Genomic DNA, 21,920 nt, shown 5'->3' on the forward strand with positions numbered 1-21,920 from the left:
ATTATGATTTCTCTTTCCTAATATTTCATTATTGCTTAGAATCCCCTGCCAACCATACAACAGCACTGTACAGGCAGAATTAAAAAACATTTCCAAAAAGCTAGGTGAGCTAACCTCCACCTGGTCAAATATATTCCTTCATCAGATTGCATACTCCAGCTGTTATATCATAGATGTATGTCACAAGAATTAGTGTATCTATTAAATCTCTCAGGTTATAAATAATTCTATAAATAAAAGAGTCAATATCCCTTTTAATATATTTTAGCTTTGTGAACTCACTTAAGCCTACCTCTTCCAGCTTGGGAACAAAGCTTAGGTTTAAAATAATAATTTTATCCATATAAAATTTGAGGAAAGATAGTTCCTTAGAACAGTAATAATAATCAAATCTCCGAGTTGCAATTAATTTCTAAACCACATTTTTGTCACTTTTCAGCTGAATTCTTATATGATCATAGGTTCTGATTTTAGGTGTTCAAGTCTTTTGGCTCAATTTTTCAAGCTTCTTATATTTAGGATGCTTGGAAACATCCTTTTTTATTTTAAGTGACAAAACAGATTTTCATCACAAGATCCTAGGTGCTGCAGCTTTAAAAAAAAAAAAAAAAAAAACAAAAACTTTTTCTAAGGCAAATAAAAATAATTAATTAATCCATCTCATAAATCCTATAGATTGTTGCTTAGGTTCCTGCCTTATTGCTTCCATGAAACTGGATGTACCTTCTGTTCACCACTGTCATGTCTTAGAGTGTATTATGAATATATTCCAGTATTTGACACTACGTATTTGAAACAAACAGTAAATGTAAGCTCTGAGTAGACTAGGCAGAACTCAATCATATTATTTCGGCCTTGCACTATAACTAGACTTCCATCTAAATGTTACTAATCCTTCTATATTTCAAGAACCTACAAGAATAGAGCTGACTCCCAAGAAGATAGAGTTAACGGTTGGAGAAAGCATTGTCCTCAGCTGCAAAGCCCTTCATGACAGCACACTAGATGTCACTTTCTACTGGACACTCAATGGGCAGCCAATTGACTTTGAAAAAGAAGGTGGACACTTTGAAAGCATCAAGGCAGTAAGTGACCATGTCATCTGTGTGCTGAAAACTGATAGAAATTTTCATGTTTTTACATGTCTCCTGTTTACCAAATTCTGACTAAATCGAAAGATAAGTGGTTTCACTAATGTTGGAAAGAAATGTTAGCTAGAGGAGGTGCAAACTGAAAGTCACTAGAATTACATTAAGTAGTTTTAATCAAGAAGATATTAAATGTAAACTTGTACATCCTATTATTAGTGAGGCATCTGATGATCTTTGTGAGGGAACAGAAAGTAGTTTGAATCAAATCCTCCTTACATTCTTCTACTGATTTTAATATAGAAAGGTTGCTGCTATAAACATTGATGTCTTTCTCACAGATAGCATGGCTGTTGGAATGCCTTCACCTCCCAGTGTCTTTACTGGCCCAGCATATATTTTAATGTCTAAATAGCAAGGAGTATACTTTATTTTCCAACTCCCCTGAAAGAGGTGGCTTCCAGCTATGCAGCCATTATTTAAGTCAATAAGAATCATATGGAAAAAATAATCTTACCAATTTCAATTACCCCTTGATTCAAAAACAGTTTAATAAGATCAAACAGTATGATAAAGTAATTCAAATCTGTTCCATGCAAAATGGCTTAAACTTTCCTTAGTAAAAAGAAATCTCTTAATGTGAACAAGTTTGGAAATAGATTCTACAGTCATTTAACTCAATCTTCCCACTAATGAAATGTAAATCATATGTGCATGCTATGTTAACAGAGAAAAATGAAGCTCACAAAAGTCAGGAAATTTTAAAAGTTAATGTATCTAATTTGAGTACAATCTAGAAAAATTAAATTTTCAGTAAAAATCTTGTCAGCTACAATCAATTTATATTTCTACCTGTCTTTAATTCATAATATGTATACTTCGTGGTGTGGTTTGTTTTTTAACAAAAATTGGTTTTATTTCAGTAAGCTTTTTAATTGAAAAACATTAATAAAGCATTTCTTAATGTGAGGGTTCTTAATAAACTTATCTTCATCTGAGGAAGTCAAATACTCAAAATCCAGCACTAAATATAAAAGAAGGAAAGCTATCATTCTTTTTTTAACGTCAAGGTTAAAACTTTTTTTGATTCAAGAAAACATCCTGATTACAATTTAACTTTAAGTCATTTCAAAAAAATTGAAATCTAAAATGTGCTACATGGTTTCTTCAGTGTGTTTCAGCATCTTTTGTGCTGAAGGGAATATTTAATCACTGAGAAAAATCCTCAGGCTAGGAAATTTCCAAAGTAATTTCTCCTATCTAAATAAAGGTAATTTCATTTATTTTCTTTTTTTTTCTTTTTTTTTTTTTTTTTTTTATGAAAACAGGACTTTGTAGATCTTTCAACTAGAATTCTTCATTAATTTAATTTCTACCAGAGGAAGCTCTTCTATTAACAGAAGTAAGGCTCATTCAAAGTAGATGACATACTGGGACTATTTTCAGACAAATATTCATGCAAAACTCATTGGAATTACTGATTTTTTTTATTGTCCAGAACATGACTAAAACTTTGCCTAAACATATTAAATTTAACCAGATATTTTCATATGAGTTTATGACTTCCTTCTTACTGTATTGCTAAAGGGCCACTGTTATTTTACTAAGTGAAAATAGTATTAATCACTCATAATGTAATCAATCCTTGATGTCTAAATGACTAAGTGGATAAAAAAAAAAAAGTTGTTTATTATGTAAAAATCTGGCATCTTTGTTTTCAGAGGCACACAAGTAATTTTTTTACTAAAACATACTTTTTAACAAGCAACAAACATCAGCTGATCAGAAAATAAAATTAGGCTGAAAAGAAGGCATTCCATGTTTTGCAAAATATTACATAATTAGAACCTACCTTGTCACTGTTTAACCAGTGTTGAAATAATAAAATAATATTCAACTCCATAGAAATGCCAAAATGAAGCATCAAACCCTGATATTTTTAGACTTGACTAAAAATAGTTTCATTTGCCTTTACAAGATTGTGCATACAAAAGATGGTTGGGCCATGATTCATTTACTTGCATTCCTAACTCATTTAAGTGTCAAGACATTTCTTTTCTAGTTTTCACTCTAAAGAGAGAATAGAAGGGTAGGCTTGGATCAACTAGAAAAGGGCTGAAAATACCTATTAATATGTTACTGGCAGGATGGGGTGGGGAACACTCCTTTACAGAATAAAGATGCCAAAACATGAGCCTGTTAGGACAATCCTCACTGAAATTTTCTGAATGCTGTTGGAAATGTAATATGACACATCCTTCTTCCTCTTTGAAAATATTGGTTACAATATATGTAGGTCTCCATTCACCAAAAAGGCATATCTTGATTTTTCATTGTCCAGAAAAGAAGATGAATCTGCTGAGAAATGCAAAACTCAAAAATAGCAACTACAATTTTTTTGTGTTTTGACAGGAAAACTCTGTATTTCCCATAACTACTTGTTTGTGGAATGTTGTAATTGTATCTCATTATCATTTCTGTTAACCATAAAAGCATGTGAAATTAATCTCAAGGATGAAAATGTATTTGCATACTTCATTAAAACCTAAAACATGGCCAGGTACTAGGGGAAATCAAGATAAAATAAAACTCTTCTGTTTTCCCTATCATGTACTTTCCTTTAACCTATCCAGTTTCAAAGGAGTGATACACAATGTGATAAAGACACAGGTTTAAGAATGCAAGAAAAAGAAACTTAAAGAAAACTTGAAATCTGATAGAATTCCATCTACATCCCTTATTTTGCATTTTTGATTTTTTTTTTAATTGTATGAGTTGATCCTGAACAACATGCTTTTTAATGCAATACATGTAAGAAAAATAATATCCTTTGTATGCATGAAGTTATAGAATTATACATCCATTTTTTTCGGCACACATCATCAGATAAAAAAATATTCAGGTTTGGTTTGATTTTGCTTATTTGTTTGAAAGTTTGACAAATTTAATATTATTTGTTATTTGTTAATAATAAAACCACTGTCAACCTCTCACCACTGGTTGCATTGCTCACACTTTCACTGTGGCAGACCCAGGTGTTAAGTATGATGAACACTGTGATGCTTAATGCAGTGTTATAGAAGCTATCACCAAAGTATCATTTCTTTGAGCTGTAGATAAATTTTTACATGGTAAATTTGCATGCTCCCTGGCAATTACAACTAAAAGGAAAAGGAAAAGCTTCTCTTAATAACACATATTGCTTTGCTTGTTTTTAAATTATATCTGTAGCTTTTGTACCAAAAAAAAAAAAAAAAAAAAAAAAAGTTACTGTTTTTCATAATAAGAACTAATTTTTATACAAATTGAAGATGTTTTTGCTGTTATTTACTGAACTATAAAGGATTTAGTACCTCTAGCAATTTAGGTACTTCAGGGACTTGCCTGGCAAGAGGATAAATGTGGTAAGTATGTCAAGTTGAACAAAGCTGTGCATGAAAGGAATATTAAGGAAAAGAGACAGAACTCCATTGGAGTGACAACTGCAGACTGCACTCTAGGAAAGGAAAACATCCCACATATTGTGGATGTATAAATCTACAGTACACTTGGTAACAGAACAATAATGTAAAGGGTTACACATACATAGAATCCTTTGGCATTAGAAAAGTCTTGTCTATCAAAAGACTAGATAGGGTCTTGAAAGGGTCTGTGAGGAGTCATCTGTGGAATTAATAGAAAATAGTTTTCATGGAGGTCTGAACTGTTGAGATTTCCTTCTAGCAACACCAGTGAGCACTTGAGCACAGAAAATATAGACCTGTTTGCTTTTATTAGGGTAACTTTGATTTTCTATCCCTTGTGCCAAATCTAGAAGTCTTGTCCAAAATTCTATTCAAAATTTTATAAGATCTCTATTGACCTTAATTTTGTTCTGGAGGTATCCTTTTTCTAGCTAAAGTAAACTGATTTTTTGAGTAGATTTTCATCCAGCTATTGTCATCCCAACTCTGTGTTTGAAAGACGATACTGTTTTTATGGCAACCAAGCAAAATGATTTATTGTGATTATCTACAGACTAATAAGCAGCAGCATTGCTCTTAGTGTCCCTCACCTTGACCTGCATAAGTACCTTTCAGACTCAGGAAAGTGATTTAGTCTCAGTATCTTCTTGGTCTTTGATCTTAACTGAAACTGCCACCACGGGAAGCAATGAGCACAACTTCTTATGTTATGTTTTACAGTGGTCATTTGTTCACACAGAACTGAATTGAAATCTACTGTCTCACTTAGAAAAGGCCAGTAGATACAGAGGGGACAATATATTAACTACTGTCTAGCGCTGGAGACATCAATCTGATAATCTAGGACATGTGAGAGAGCATGATTTTGCAACTTTCCTTACATTCTCAAGTCTCTTCTTAGTTTGTTGTAGTATTTTAATCATATTTTTAAAGTTATGATTAAAATTTCCTAACCATTTTCTAGATAGGCAGCACTAAGTTCTATACTACATAGAATCAATTTAAACAGCAAGCTGTTAATAATAACGTCTTTCCTCTTTATTGGACATAAAACTAAAGAAAACTAATTAAATAGGGGATTTATTTAACACCTTCCCTCCTCCACATACTGAGGAAAACAGCAACAGTTGTCAAAAGTCTTGTAGAATATACAAGCTCTATGCACAGAGAATTTCTGTTCAGGGTAATGATGCTATATCAACCTCATTGCTATCAATTTGTTTCACTGTTTGTCTCAATACTTTCTTGTTGATGGAAAAGGCTGAACGCAGCCATTACTGTCAACTCAGATCTCCAGATATTTCAGCCCTATGCTCATTACCGTTTTTTTTCTGTTTGTCACTCTATAGCAGTTAAATACTTGAGTAATCAGAAGAAGTTTCAAAATAAAAAACATATCTTACCTTTTGATAACACGAATTTCTTGTAAACTAAGGAGGGTACAAACTGGAATAAGAATTTATGGTCAAAAATCTTGAAAAGTGTGTTTTATGACTGGTAACTACAACGCAAAATCTGAACACAATGAAGATCACAGTCTAATAATGCACTTTACCATGTGTTGCTTCCAAGATATAAACAGTCCCTGTGAATTGATTGAATTTATAGACATACCTGCATGCTGTGTTAAAATGGGATGCTTCAAACATTTGATAGACTCAAACAAGTACGTAGACTGGTATGCCCAAGTGCTTGTGGATTTGTCTATGAATAGAGAGTAAGGGAGAGAGATGGTAAATAACAACTCCTCTAATTTTACTTTAGATGAGGGAGATAACTGAGCATTTTGGAAAATATGAGTCTCTTAACATTCCTGAATATCACTTACTATAAAAAAAATGATTGTAATAAAAAGGTCATGAAATACATTCAGATAATATTTACATTGCTTTATTCTGTTAAGGTATTTTGTACCTCATCTGCAAGAAACATTCTAAAGAGAAAAATTTTCATGACAGCTCATTTTTTCTCCTGTTTACTGGCAGCTCGCGTATCATTTAACTGTTTGGCACAGTGTTAATCTGGGTTATAACAGCATAGCTGATTGTTTGAACACCTGATCAGTATCAGCCCTCCTAACACTAAGGTCTTCTGTTAGTGGTTCTGCTGTCTATTTTTCACTTTCATCTTTGCAAGCTTTCTCCTGAGCTGCTGTGGCAGTGTTTTCCACAGCCTTTCTGGCAATATTTCTCCCTTGCAGTTCTTACACTGCTGATCTCCCGGCTTTGTTCTCATGGCCTTGCACCTGTAAACACCAACTGTGTTGTTATGTCAGGGTCTCATGGGACGAAGCTCCCACTGGCCTGAAAATCACCCCTCCCTCCTTCCCCCCTCCTTTGTCTCTTGTTTTGTAAACTAAACCACAGTGTACAGTGGAGTAGATAATGATCATGTAAATACTTAATAAATACCATCCAACAATATACATGCTCATAAGTTTAAAAATCAATCACTGTGCAACAACTGTTCTTCATTAACATATTCCAATCAACATTAACATACAGGACGTTTCCATATGTCCTCAATAAAAGGTTACAACACTAGGAAAAAACAAGACAAATAATAATCCACCTCATCATCTTCCTCATCACCTACTACTGCATTGGAGAGAACCTCAGGAGGAAATGTTCTTTCTGGATGGCTACCAGGAGTTTTCCAGGAAAGAAGTTTTCCATTTTCCTTTTCTTTCTCTCTCCTCATTGCCCTTTTAATTTTTACCTCTGTAGCTTTCTTTGCTAGAGTTGATGTGTGCCATTATCTATGGATACTGCTAGTAAATCTCTGTTCAGGTAAGACTGTCACAACATTCTTCATGCAGCACACTAATAAAATCCTAATCCTGTGTCTGCTCTTCATGCTTCCTGTTTTGATGTTTTCTCAAAATGGCACACTTGTCCCAGATGGGTTTTCCTTTCATTTCTGTCATCTTCATCCATCACTATCACTACCCTTCCACTCAAACAATATGTGTGGCTCCATGCTCTCTTTTCTTGTTTTTCTGCATCTTTAAACAGGTGTACAGATACCTCATATTATTCTGTCTTTTCTTCCTTTTTTCTCCTGGTGATAACGACTCAGATACACACACAAATTTAGTAACATGAGTGTAGTAGGCTTCTCTGTCCCGAAGCTTGTCATTTCATATCCCATCTTTTTTCTCATTCCTTCCCATTTTCAACACTTTTTCTGTTTTCTTTAATCCCTAGATTTCACAGAACTACCCCGGTACATGATGTACTACCAGACATCTGATACTCATTTAATTTCATCTCTTCCTCTGCCTTCTCTCAGTAAAATGAATCAAACTCATCTGCAGCATATCAAACTGCACTTTAAAGTCCTCCCTATTCACTCCCAACACTCTAATGTTCTCTGACATCTGCACCCAAACACCACTACTCACCTAAAGCAACTGGTTTAATTTTTCTTGCTTTCTCTATGAAAACTGCTCAAAACCAGCACCACTGGAAGGGTGTCCTCCCCTGGACAATTCTTATGCATCCACAAACCTGAAAACATTGAAAATCATCTTTTTTTACTTCTCATAGATGGGGAAAGTGCAACTTGTGTATTATCAGGTATCCCTCAATCAACATGCATCAGCCTGGATACTGCTATACTACCATATATGCGCTCTAGAGAGGTGTGCTGCTTACCAGGCGCTCATATCAGGGATGTCACTGAGACACTGCTAAGCCTCGTACAGTCCACTGACTATTATCTGCTGCTGTTGTTTCACATGTGCACCAGTGATACAGCTAGGAACAGCCTGAGGAGTACCAAGAAGGATTACAGAGCACTGGGAGCAGTGGTGAGGGACTCTGGAGCATAGGTAGTTTTTCCTCAGTCCTCCCAGTCAAAGGGAAGGAGTTTGAAAGGTCCAATTGAATCTGTCAAACCAACAACTGTTACAGCCAGGAGTTCAGGCTACTCAGACCATGGGACTTGCTTTGAGAAACCTGGTCTACTGAGGGCTTATGGGGTCCATCTGTCAGAGAAGGGGAAGAGCATCTTCAGTAATAGTCTTGCCAAGCTGTTGAAGAGGGATTTAAACTAAAGTTGCCGGAGGGGGGGACCATCGTTCCATCCCATTCCTACCAGCTTGTTACCAGTGCCAAGAAATGTTCAGAGCCTGGAGAGGGATCACAGGTCAGCAGGAGAGCACCTGAAAAGCAGCACAAAGGAATTCCAGCCACTCCAGCCAGTAAGTCAGATTCATTGAGGGCCCAACTCAAATGCCTCTATGCAAACACATGTAGCATGGGGAATAAACAAGAAGAGTTAGAGGCATGCGCATGTCTGCATGGCTACAACCCTACATGAAGATGTGGTGAGATGACTCCTGTGACTGGAGTGTTGGAATGAAAGAATACAGACTCTTGAAGAAGGACAGACAGGGGAGACATGGGAAGGGGGGTCACCCTCTAGATCTACATTCACAAACCCTGTTCCTCATGGGGCACTTAAACCACTCTGATATGTGTTGGAGGGACAACACAGCAGGGTATAAGCAAGCCAGGAGGTTCCAGAAATGTATTGATGATAAATTCCTTTTCCAAGTGATAGAGGAAATAAAGAGGAGAGGTGCTATGCTGGACCTTCTTCTCACTAACAACGAGGGACTGTTGGGAATGTGAAACTCAAAAGCAGCCTTGGCTGCAGTGACCATGAAATGGTGGAGTTCAAGATCTTTAAGACAGTGAGGAGGGGGCACAGCAAGCTCACTACCTGGGACTTCAGAAGAGCAGACTTTGGCCTCTTCAGGGATCTGCTTGGCAGAGTAACATGGGATAAAGCCCTGGAGGGAAGAAGGGCCCAAGAAAGGTGGTTGATATTCAAGGATCACCTCCTTCAAACTCAGGAGTGATGCATCAGAACAAGGAGAATGTCAGGCAAAAATTCCAGGATGCCTAAATGGATGAGCAAGAAGCTCCTGAACAAACATTAATAGGAAGCCTACAGAGCATAGAAGGAAGGGCAAGTAGCCTGGGAGGAATACAGAGAAACTGTCCAAGCAGCCAGGGATCGGGTTAAGAAGGCCAAAGCCCTAGTAATATTAAGTCTGGCCAAGGATGTCAAGGGCAAAAAGAAAATCTTGGACAGTGATAAAAGGAAGACTAGGGAAAATGTGGCTCCTCTCTGGAAGGAAGTGAGACCTGGTGACCCAGGATATGGAGAAGGCTGAGGTACTCAGTGATTTTTTGCCATAGTCTTTATCAGTAAGCCACATCGCACAAGATGCAGAAGGTAAAGGCAGAGGGACTGGGAGAATGGAGAACCGCCCATTGTAGGAGAAGGTCATGTTCGAGACCATCTAAGGAATCTGAGGGTGCACAAGTCCGTGGGACCTCATGAGATGCACCTGCAAGTTCTGAGGGAACTAGCAGATGAAGTGGCTAAGCCACTATCCATCATATTTGAGAGGCTGTGGCAGTCTCACAAAGTTCCTACTGACTGGAAAAGGGGGAAAATAACCTCCATTTTAAAAAGGGAAAGAGGGAGACCTGGGGACCTACAGGTCTGTCACTCTCACCTCTGTGCTTGGCAATATCATGGAATAGATCGTCCCGAAGATGACACTAGGTCACATGGAAATTAAGGACATGATTGGTGACAGCCAACGTGGCTTCACTAGAGGTAAACTGCCTGATAAATTTGGTGGCTTTCTACAATAAGGTTACAACATTGATGGAAACGGGAAGAGTAATTCACGTCATCCACCTGGACTTGTGCAAAGCATTTGACACTGTCCTGTACAACATCCTTGTTTCTAATTTGGACAGACATGGATTTGATGGATGGACCACTTAGTGGATAAGGAATTGGCTGGATGGTCACACTCAAAGAGTTGCAATCAACAGTCCAAGTGGAGAGCAGTGACAAGTGTGGTTCCTCAGTGCAGGTATTGGGACCAGCCAACAACATCTTTGTTGGTGACATGGATAGGGAGATTGAGTGCACCCTCAGCAAGTTTGCTGATGACATCAAGCTGTGTGGTGCAGCTGACATACTAGAGGGAAAGGATGTCACTGAGAGGGACCTAGAAAGGCTTGAGAGGTGGGCCCATGGAACATCATGAAGTTCAATAAAACCAACGCTAAGGTCCTGCACATGGGTTGAGGCAATCCCATGCACAAGTACAGGCTGTGCAATGAATGGATTGAGAGCAGCCTTGAAGAGAACTTAGGGATGTTAGTGGATTGAAAACTGACTATGAACCAGCAACATGTGCTCACAGACCAGAAAGCCAACAGTATCCTGGGCTGTATCAAGAGAATTCTGGCCAGCAGGTCGGGGGAGGTGATTCTTTCTCTCTACTCTGCTCTCATGAGACCCCACCTGCAGTACTGTGTCCAGCTCTGGGGTCCCCAGCTTAAGGACATGGACCTGCTCAAGCAGGTCCAGAGGAGGCCACAGAGATGATCAGGGTGCTCGAGGACCTCCCCTACGAGAACAGTCTAAGAGAGGTGGGGTCGTACAGCCTGGAGAAGAGAAGGCTCTGGGGAGAACTTGCTGCAACATCCCAGTACTTAAAAGGGGCCTGCAGAAAAGATGGGGAGACACTCTTTATCAGGGAGTGTAGTGATAGGGTGAGGGGTAATGGGTTTAAACTGAACAATGGTAGATTTAGTTTAGCCATAAGGAAGAAATTCTTCTCTGTGAGGGTGGTGAGACACTGGAATGGGTTGTCCAGAGAAGCTGTGGCTGCCCCCTCCCTGGAAGGGTTCAAGGCCAGGTTGGATGGGGCTTTGAGCAACCTGGTCTAGAGGAAGGTGTCCCTGCCCATGGCAGGGGGGGTGGAACTAGATAAACTCTAAAGTCCCTTCCAATCCAAACCATTCTATGATTCTATGATTAATATACTGCCACATATTATTAATCACAACAAAACCAATAAGTGCATCTTCTTTGTTCCAAAAGTACTTATAGGATTAAAAGATAAAACTCAGAATATAATTTTCCATTATCACTATACCAACAGAGAAATTTGATGCTTTTTAACAGATTAAATATTTGCATTTTGTAAACATCATGAACAGTAAACAGACAAGTGGTTTATGTGTTCAAACCTGAGAATTTGCTTGCAATGACATTTAAATTGTCCTAAATGTACTATGTACAGAAGTTGGCTTGAAACCAACTATCCATCATAATGCACATATAAATTGTCAGCATAATTTTAAAAGAATTTATTGTATTGCTATTTTCCACTTATTGTTCATGGTAGAAAGCTAACATTGCTGTAAGATTATTTTGTAAAATCATTAGTTTGCTTCAGATAAATTTACCAAAAATAACCTCCTTTGCTAATCAAATAAGTCAAACAATCAAGATTTAACTATGAATCAACTTTTTTAATTTAATCTGACTGAATTTCATTAATAAAGATTATTTTTGTAATTCAAATAAACAGAAATTCACCTAACTTTTGTGTTATCTGTAAAAACACTCATATATTTTAAATAATCATTTAAGCTGAATAAGATAACACTAACAAGACAGGTCATTCTTGTTTAGGATAAAATCTCAGTCCCATTTAATTATAGTCTATTGTCTTACTGTTTTCAATTTATACAGAATATGAACTTACAAAATGTTTAGATACTTTTCAAGGTTTTTGTAACTCCCAAGCATTCCCTTCTGTATAGAAACTACTTTGTATAGAGACTACCCTATAAGAAAGCATCTTCACCTCTCGCTGTCAAGAGATTTAGATGACATCCAGCAAGCCTCAATAAACCCTTATAGTCATAACAAAGAAATGACTCAAACACTCCTTAGGCTTTCATCATAAAAGTTTTCCTGCAATGGCAGTCAGTGTTTGCCCACTCTTTTTTCCCATTGATTTAAGATTTTGTTGAATCATGATCATTTATAATAGTCTCAGTACCCTTTTTAGACATATTCTTCCCCAGCAGAGAGACAATTTTCACTGCATGTTGTCCAGGTTGAGTTCCCAACCTGAATCCTCAGTACAATAATAGGCAGCCTTTCTAAACCCCAGGCCTTTGCAGTGCAGAAGCTGAGACCTGAAAGTCTCCACATCATCTCTATTGACTACCCTGTATTTTCAACTTCCTTACCTTTATGTTCCTCTTTCCAAGATAAATCAGAGATACATTCACAGAACTGCAGTTGGAATGTGGAAGGGAAGGATGACGATCAATGTAAAAAATGAGCAACATTAGAAACAGATTAAATGAAAGCTAGGATCGGTATAATGACAAAATACTGATTTAAGGTTCCTAGGTTTCAAATATATTTTCCACATATGATTCTGAAGTTTGAATATATGAGATAAACTGTGTAATAATCAAACCAACATTTAATTCTTCCATGGAAGAGTTAGGGGGAAGTAAACAAGAGACTTACGAGATGTTAAAAAGGTGTTCTATGGTGTAACTGTCAGCTCCATTTCGAATGAAGATTAAAGATTGTTCTTGTGTAAAGACTTCAAAAGGAAAGGTTGGATACTGAATGAACCACCTTGGTTTAGAGATAAAAACTCAGAAAATGAATGGACAGATTAACAGGGAGGTTTCCTAGCAACTGGCTCAAGATAATGAACTTGCTCTCACAGGAAATATAAGTGTCATTCTCTTCACTTGCAGAACCATATGTAAAAGTTACTTTACCACAAAGCAACCCACAGTCTCTTAGAATTTATGAAATGGAAAGGAAAAAATTCACATGCAACTTCCTCTCTATGACGATGTGGGACAGCTGAAGTATTAATTCATGAGCAGTAAATTCTCTGCAAGCTGGATTTTTTTTTTTCCTCTGCAAATCCCCAGAGTTAGGGCAATGGTTGCCAAACCAAAATCCAACAAGGTGATTCTCACTGAGTAAAGTATGCATATTATATGTTCCCTGGAGCCTTTTTGAGCTCGAGGAAGTATCTACACATCAAAAGCAAATGCTATGTATAGGTGGCACAGATTCTCATGAAAAATTGTTTCAAATAATAAATACCTTACAGGTAAAACTAATTAGATACATTGCAGACACAGCTATGACCTCAGATAACATGCCACACTGGAGCAGAAAGACAAATAGATTGACACAGCACTCAGCACTGGAGCTGCCCAGAACCTGACAAAATGGAATACTCCGGAGCATAATATGATTTATACAGTGATTTGTTGTCCTAGAGAGAATGATTAGTCATGACAGATAGCATTGATAGCTGTATTATTATTTATTCGCTGCTTAATGAAGACCAGGAGTGTGTTCAGTGTTACAGTAGGTCCATAGCTTATGTTGGAGTTGAAGGTTACATTTAGCTTTCCTTAAAATCATTACAAGTTGGCTGCTCAACCTATCTGGTTTGTTTTGTGTTTTTTTTTTTTTAAACCATAGCTTCAGTAAATTACAAGATATATTCCACACAGTTTATACTGAACAAATATAAATACTTTTGATACTCTGCTAAATGGATAATACATGATATTCAGAACACCAAGGTTTATAGATTTTTCTAATAAAATGCTACTTTGAAATAGTGCATTTATTGCAAAATATGCCCTGCCACAGAAGAACATAAAATCGTTGGAATAAAAAGCAGCTCTTAAAAGCGTACACTTAATAAAGTCGGAATTTAGATGTAAACAAAGAAATTTAAACACCACTAATTTCAGCTTTGAATAATATTGGAACCACATGGCTGCTGATATAACAGGCTGTTCTAACTCATGTTAGTCCAAATAAGAGATCTTTCTACAGTGTTTGAATCCATGTCTTCCAGGTTTTGTCTTCCCCAAAGGGGAGGGCATGTCTCTGCTTTTGCTGAAGCATTACGTCTTTTTCTGCTGAGAGAAGACTAAAAGCAGAAGACAAAGTTTCTGTCTTTAGATACTTTTCTTAATGGAGTGTCTGCTGCTTTCCCACTTAGAAGTTTAAACTGGATTGTAATCTCTCAAATTTAAGCAGCAGCTGCAATGACATAGTGCAGAGATTTTGTTAAGATTTGGAAGATCATCACATCAGCTTAACGCCCCCCACCAGGCCCTGTTGTGACTTTGAACCTCTTATTACAGAATAAACTGATAAACAAAATAATCTCTCTACCAAGACTTGGAAGAGTGTGTAGAATTTATAAAGACCTCTTAATAAATAACACTGAACAACAAATAATATGGTATTTTCTAGATGTACTGGTCAAACATATCTTCTATTTATCTAAATGGAAGCTAAAATGCCTTACTACTTCCCATGTTCAAGAATCTAATACCTGAGCATATATCCATCTGTATTAAACACAGTGAGTTTAATTTCTTTCCACTCACACATCCTAAACAATGCTGGCTGCATGTCCTGTTATGCTGTAATAAATGTGTTTCATATGGATCTATTGTACTGCACTGCTCTCCACTTACAGCAATGATTCTTTTAATTGCTGCTTATCTGTCCAGTTACACAGGTGTGCAGGCAAAATACATATATTTTTCCCGATAAGAATATTAGGATTCACACAGTGATGAACCCTCTGGAAGTTAGAGTGACAGCCAAGATTTCTAACAGCTCCTGAGCAATGAAACCAGAAAATTGTTATCCATTATGCTTTCCCTCCCACTTAACAACAAAATACACATTAAATGTAAATTACGCTCAAGAGAGGACAAATGTGGACTGATTCTGGTCTTATCTTTCTAATACCTAAGGCTTTGTACCAGAATCACCAATCATCTTGAGCAACCCATGTTTTAGTGGCTAGTAAATGCTGCTGTGATAGACAACTTTAAAAATGTGTATCCTGAAGTTGACTCTTGGTAGGAGTGTGTGTTCTTCTTTTGCATTAGGAGCTGTAGAGTACTCAGATATTCTTTTGCAATGTTGGGCTTTCCGATATGCCAGAGCAAGAATATAAGACTTTCATGACGGCCTGAATGGTCTGAGTATCTTCCCACCAGCAACATCTTTAACGAGGCCACTTTAGAAGGCAAAACACTACCATTATATTCACACTCTTGCATCTACAGGGTTATTAAGCTATAGATCATGCCCACATTCATTTTGGTCTCAGTGACAACCTTGATGTTCCACCTCTCTCTTCCTTCTTTGCATGTGAATATGATTCAGTAAAGATCTTGCCTTGGTGCTGCATGGAATATTATGACAAGTTCTGTTTAAAAAATGCAAATGAAAAGAAGATTGGCTGAAGACTGTGCCAAGATGTGCTGAAAAGGAGTTCTTCTGCCTAGAAAGAAAAAACTAAATTATAGGAGATTGGATCTTGGAACCAATCCTATTTTATCTTGTCTTTAATGACTTTGGCATGCAAATGACAATTGTATGGTACAAAATTGGACATATTACCAATACAGCAGATGATGAAAATAACATGTGGGAGCAAACAGGAAATGTAATACTTCAAAGCACAAGGTCATGCACATATGGATGACTGGTTATAAAGTGGGACCTCATAACTTGCAGACGATTGAGAAGGATAAATATCTGAGTGTATTTACCTGGACAGAGAGTACATATGTGCCAAAAAAACAGGCAAATATGAATCCAGGTGAAGTCAGTGGCATATGTCCAGCACAGCTAGAGAAGTATCAACATGTTCACCCCTAATAAGACTTTGTTTTGAATGCAGTGTACAATTCTACACATTCAGGATCAAAATGGCTGAAATTACAACCAGTTATATTATGATACAGGGAACATGTCATTCAAGGAAAGAATGACAATCTTTGCTTGGTTAACAAAGTAAATAAAATCTGAGAAGGGAAATGATTGCACTCAATAAATCTTTCTTAAAGTGAAAGGTCGAGGAGGTGCATATAAACACTTGTATATAATAAATAATATACATTATACAGTAATACATATAGTATAATAACTATATAGTAATCCATTATTAATTAGTAATATATAATATGACATATATACCATACAGTAAATATAATTTAATATAATTAAAATAACATATTATATATACCATATTACAGTATATTATTGTATAAAATGTACTATACATTATATAATATATATTATATATATCATATGTATAAAATATACATGTATAGTATTATATAAACTCTAGATAATATAATAGTGAATAGTGGAATAATATAATAGTAGCTTATGTAATACAACAATATAATAAATATGTAGTCGTATAGTCTAAATTATATTTTATTATTTGTGTAATTACTAACATTATGCATTATATATTATAGGTTCTAGAAGTGTAATAATTATATTTTATATATTACACAATTATATCCAAAATAGTAATTATTTGTAATCTAGAATATGATGTTATACAAACTCTACATTAATGTTGAGAAAACTTAATGTGTTAGATTCATGTGTAGTATAAAGTAGCAACAATAAGGAAATTTAGAGATATTTTCAGGATGTTTTGTCTATCTTCAGTTAATACTTTAAAATTACTTCTATTTAACTATTAAGAGAACAAAAATGTTTTAAAAGGAACAAAAATGGTAATTTGCTAATGGTTTTGGTGCTTACGTTAGATCAAAAAGTTGCAAGCACTTTCAGACACAAAATTGAGAAAGTAAACTACAATTGCTACACCATGTGGACAAGGTGACTTTTGTTTGCACTTACCTGTTCTTTCTCTGAGTAGTGACTACATTAAATCGACATTATCTTTGGATTTGGGCACATTAACTCTGATGGAGCAACATTTATTGACTCCAATAAGTTTAGATATAACAATGATTTTGTACAAGCAAAATCAAACATTATCACTTTATTTTATGAAATAATACGAAGTTTATTAACAAAAGCCATTTATCCTCCAAAAGATTATTCTAATTTCCAATCTTCTCTCTTCTGCTTATAATTTTGGGGCTTTGCAATTATTGTTGGTTAGAATACTAAAAAGTAAAAATTTGAACTTGTTCTCTGTGTACATTTATTCAAGGATACATTCTTCAAATTTAAATATATACAGATTTCAACAGGAAAAAATGAGAATCTCTTCAGATTTCCTCAATCATATTTAGTATTATTTTCTTCTATGTTAATAAAAATCAATCAATCAACATTATCTTTCAAGTTACCTTAATTTCATTATAGTAGCAAGACATACTCCAGTGTATTATAGGGAAGAGGAAGAGGAAGAGGAAGAAAGACCCCTTCATTTCTAAAAGGACTTTTTTAATACTGAAGATTGTATCCAAAAATATTTCTGTTCATCTCCTTAATTAATTTCTGTGTGCTAGTTTGGAATAATTTTCTTTGAGCATACAAATATGCACAGTGTGCTTTAAGCAAAGTCGAAGTTATTAAAAACCTGGAGTCCTCGTCTTTAATCCCTATTAATAATTGCATAAATGCGACATTCTGACAATCCTCAGAAGAGGGTATTAGGGCACATAAATGTTGTAAGATGAAAGCTGCAATCGTGGGTTTCTCAAACTGTACAAAATGCCCTCATGAACTACCTTGAACACAGATTTACTGAATTTTAAACTGTCATTTCATCCCTATTTCAGCAAGCGTCCTCTGCAGATTTAATGATCAGGAACATCCTCCTGATGCACGCAGGGAGGTATGGCTGCAGGGTTCAGACCGCGGCAGACACAGTGTCAGATGAGACGGAGCTGCTTGTTAGGGGTGAGTATGCTCACAGTGCCACCTGAAAACGTGATCACCAGAAATTATTGTACCAGGGAATTTAAATAGGTGGGCTTCAGGTACAGGTGTGCTATGCATTATTCTTCAGATTTTATACTATTGAAAACATTTGCGATTAACCTACTGTCTTTGAAAGCAGTTTCACTATAAACTAGCATGCAGTCATGGCAATAAGAAACAAAAGAGTTAATGGACATAGTCTTAAGAAAGGTAGTAACACAAAAGGTGTACCAGATTAGTTAAAATGTAGACAATTAGCATTCAGAAGCCTGTATAAGGTAGGTAGAATGAGTTCTGTGCTTTTTCATGTGATGTTTTACATTTCATTTTATGGTCAAGCCATTCTTTCAGGTTTAATGATTTAGGAATATTCATTCACTTCCTAAGAGGAGGCATAATGCAGCATTTTGTAAAATGATAGGTATGAATAATGAACCAAAATCCCCCTAATGTGCAGACATTTGTTTTTTTTTCACACATGGAATTGTCACCATCAAATTTTGACTGTACCTTTAGGCCCAGCCCTGTAATCTGTTGAGTTGTTTTACCTGACATTTAACGTTCCTGATTATGCGCAGGAACACAGAGTCATTGTCCTGCAGGATCCTAGATCATATGTAGGACAACAGCTAGATTACAATAAAGCATGGTGTTATCACCAATTGTGCATTCCATTCAGCAGAGTATTTCTGCATTCTGCATGACTTGTGTGTATGTGCACGCACATCTGTGTTCAATGCCTGCTTAGAATCTACTTACTGGCATTACAACTGGTGGATCCTGCATTGTCAAGATAGATGGATCTCTGCTAGGTAGCACAGCTGGGTAGCCTTAATGTGTGGATTATGCATTTTTTGAAGGAATAAATCAACGTAGATATTTTATTAACATTTGAAAAACTCCAGGTTAAAAAACAAAACAAAACAAAACAAAACAAAACAAAACAAAACAAAACAAAACAAAACAAAACAAAACAAAACAAAACAAAACAAAACAAAACAAAACAAAACAAAACAAAACAAAACAAAACAAAACTATTTAGAGATTATAATAATTCAAAAATACTTTTCTGCCACATTCCACCACATCTTTAGATTTGATATGCTCATATCCATCACTTTTAGGCCAAATATAGGCTTTAAATGATAAAGTATGTTTCTCGCTGACTGCAGGGCTCTTCACATTTTGATGAAAGTAACTGTTAAATATTTCCATAAAGTCACTTTGAGGACCATCAGATTTCTGTGAGCTATGGCTCTACTGGGATGGTGGTATTCAGTTGCCGCAACACAGATCTGTAATGCCATTTTAGCTGCCTTATGAAATCTGATTCATTCTTGTGGGTTATGCAAGACCTTATGTGTTACCTTTACCTTTCTCAGACAGGAGCTGGAGGCTCTATGAATAGGCAAGGCAATCTCAACTTTAATGTCATTGAACTTATTAGTGACAAAAATCTCTTAGCTTACTATCGTCTAGGACACTGCAGACTGGCTACAAAATTATTTTTTTTAAGACTAACAGTTATATAAATGGATTCATTGTATTTGAAGTAGAAAAAAATGCTTCCCTAAGAAAGTTTTGATATGAAAAAAAAAAGGCTTTGTAAGCAGTATCAAAATGTATGTATGTGTGTGTTTCATTATCATGCCACCTTGCTGATGAAATGAAAACTATGGCTGCTTTATAATGGAATTTAAATTCAAATATACTGTGCTTACAATGTTTTCCTTTTCTTGTTTCTACGATTGGATAATTATAGGATACGGTAAGAAATGTTTGTATAGCTTTCACAAAATGCTTTATACTGTGTGACTGCTTTTGTCCTGTTGTAACATTCAGTTTTCATGAAATTAGAGTATATAGTTGGTTTGCTGAAGTAGTTAATTTCGTTCAGATATCTGTAAAACTTACACAAATGAGGGCAATAATATCCTACAGTGTCAGTATTGCTTTCACAACAAAATGTAGAATGGTTTTGTTCTCTACAGCAGAAAATGTTTAAAACACATTCAGTGCAAAGTTGCTAATGATTACTCTTTATAGACTTCAGCACTTCAAAAATCCAAAATACTTAGGAGAATCTATTCTAACTCTTCTTATACTGTTACAGGCATTTCATTCTCATTTGAATATCTCTAATTCTTTTTTCCTCCCCCTATCTCAGTTTATAGAGTGCACTCAGTGGTCTGCAATTTGATGCTGTCTGATGATCCCAAATTGCAGCACCTTTCAAACTTCTTTAGGTTTAGCTTTTGGAGATACCGGACATTGCTTAGGAGAACACAACACCAGTAAAAGATGTTTCAATAAACATTTCGGTAAACTCTGAAGGATTCCACCTGACAGAGGAAGTCATCATCTATGAAGAAAACCCATTGCCACTATGCAGCAAAGTCTGAAATGTAAAGCTATGTTATTCTTTATTTCCAGTATAGTTTCTAGGTAAAATAATTCTATTTTATACACATTACAACACATCTTTGTGCTTTAAATGTTACAGCCTATGGCCAAACTGAGATAGCAGAAGCTTTGTTATGGACTCTTAGAAGTACCAATATAAGCAAAGTTCCAGTACAACCTTGCTCTGACCTTATTCTTTCTCCTTTTGCCTCTGCAGAAAATGCCAGTCTTGAATGCTGATAATACAATACCAGCATAAAACAGCATTTCAGTCATTAGTTGTATTGTAAGGTTCATCTGGTATCTTTAATATATAATAGTAATTTTTCCTCAAAAAAATTGTTCTGCTTACTCCATTGCTACAAGAAATAAATTGGATATATAGAATAAATTAAATAAAAATAATCTAATTTTCCCTCCATTAGATACTCACGAATATCAGAATTATCACTATTAGCAAAGTGATTAAATTTATACTGAATTATGTCTCCAACTGTTGCATTATTTTTATCTCAAAGAACAGTTTTCTAGAACTTTATTACAAGTGGCTTGGAAGACAACTATACTTGCTGCAGCCTCTTCAGATGGAGGAAACAAACTCTTTGCAGACTGCTATTGCACATAATTAACACACTGGTCTTCAACAGACAGACATTCAACACTGCATTTTCAAGCAATTGCAATGTCTCAATATCATTTGTTTTGGAGAAAGCATGGAGTAAACTTAAACAATATTGATCTTTTTTGAAACCATTCTTGCTAGTTGTTCTATTGGAAGATCCCTTGAGTAGATACCAGGGAACCAAATGTGTCACTATTTTTGCCCTTGTTCTTTGCTCTGCACTATACAGTAGAACTTAAATTCAAAAAATGTCACCAGCGGAAGAATATCTGAATAATAGAGAATGAATATTGCCAAGTAAATTTCAATTCTTTTGAGACTAATTACTCACAAGAAGGCAAGACATTTAATGGTTCAAGAAGATTTCTGAATTTACTACACATGTATGTATAAGTGTGTGTGTGAATAACAAAAGAAATTAAGACAAGATTCTATTCTGAAACTTTCTACAATGGGTTATAAAGTTTTTAAAACCACTTTCAAACCATTTTCAAATTTACTACCTCACAGTTCTTGATTTTAGGTATGTTGTGATGAAATACTGTCTAATGTTAATTCCATAATGATTTTTATTAAATGAATCTTTCACAAACACCTCAAAACTATATATGTAAAGATATTCTAGAGCATGTTTGTACAAAACCAAGATTCAAGTCCCATCATCACCTACTACTCAAAACAAAACCTAAGGACTTTTCCAAGTGCTTTGAAAATGTGATTAAATTATAT

At 35.7% G+C, this 21,920-nt stretch overlaps 1 protein-coding gene across 5 annotated transcripts in view; it reads left to right on the top strand.

The window, feature by feature from the left end:
• The window catches only part of CNTN5 (contactin 5), a 655,782-nt gene that overhangs the window by 584,028 nt on the left and 49,834 nt on the right, over positions 1 to 21,920 (top strand). For all 5 annotated transcript variants that reach the window (XM_042793009.1, XM_032991061.2, XM_032991057.2 and 2 more), the window contains 2 exons: positions 910 to 1,085; positions 18,025 to 18,145. In XM_042793009.1, the coding sequence (XP_042648943.1) occupies positions 910 to 1,085; positions 18,025 to 18,145 (297 nt within the window). The remainder of the gene's footprint in view (positions 1 to 909; positions 1,086 to 18,024; positions 18,146 to 21,920) is intronic.

This window comes from Tyto alba, unplaced genomic scaffold (genome assembly GCF_018691265.1).
Source record: "Tyto alba isolate M040663 unplaced genomic scaffold, T.alba_DEE_v4.0 Super-Scaffold_2, whole genome shotgun sequence".
NCBI classification, from domain to species: Eukaryota; Metazoa; Chordata; class Aves; order Strigiformes; family Tytonidae; genus Tyto; species Tyto alba.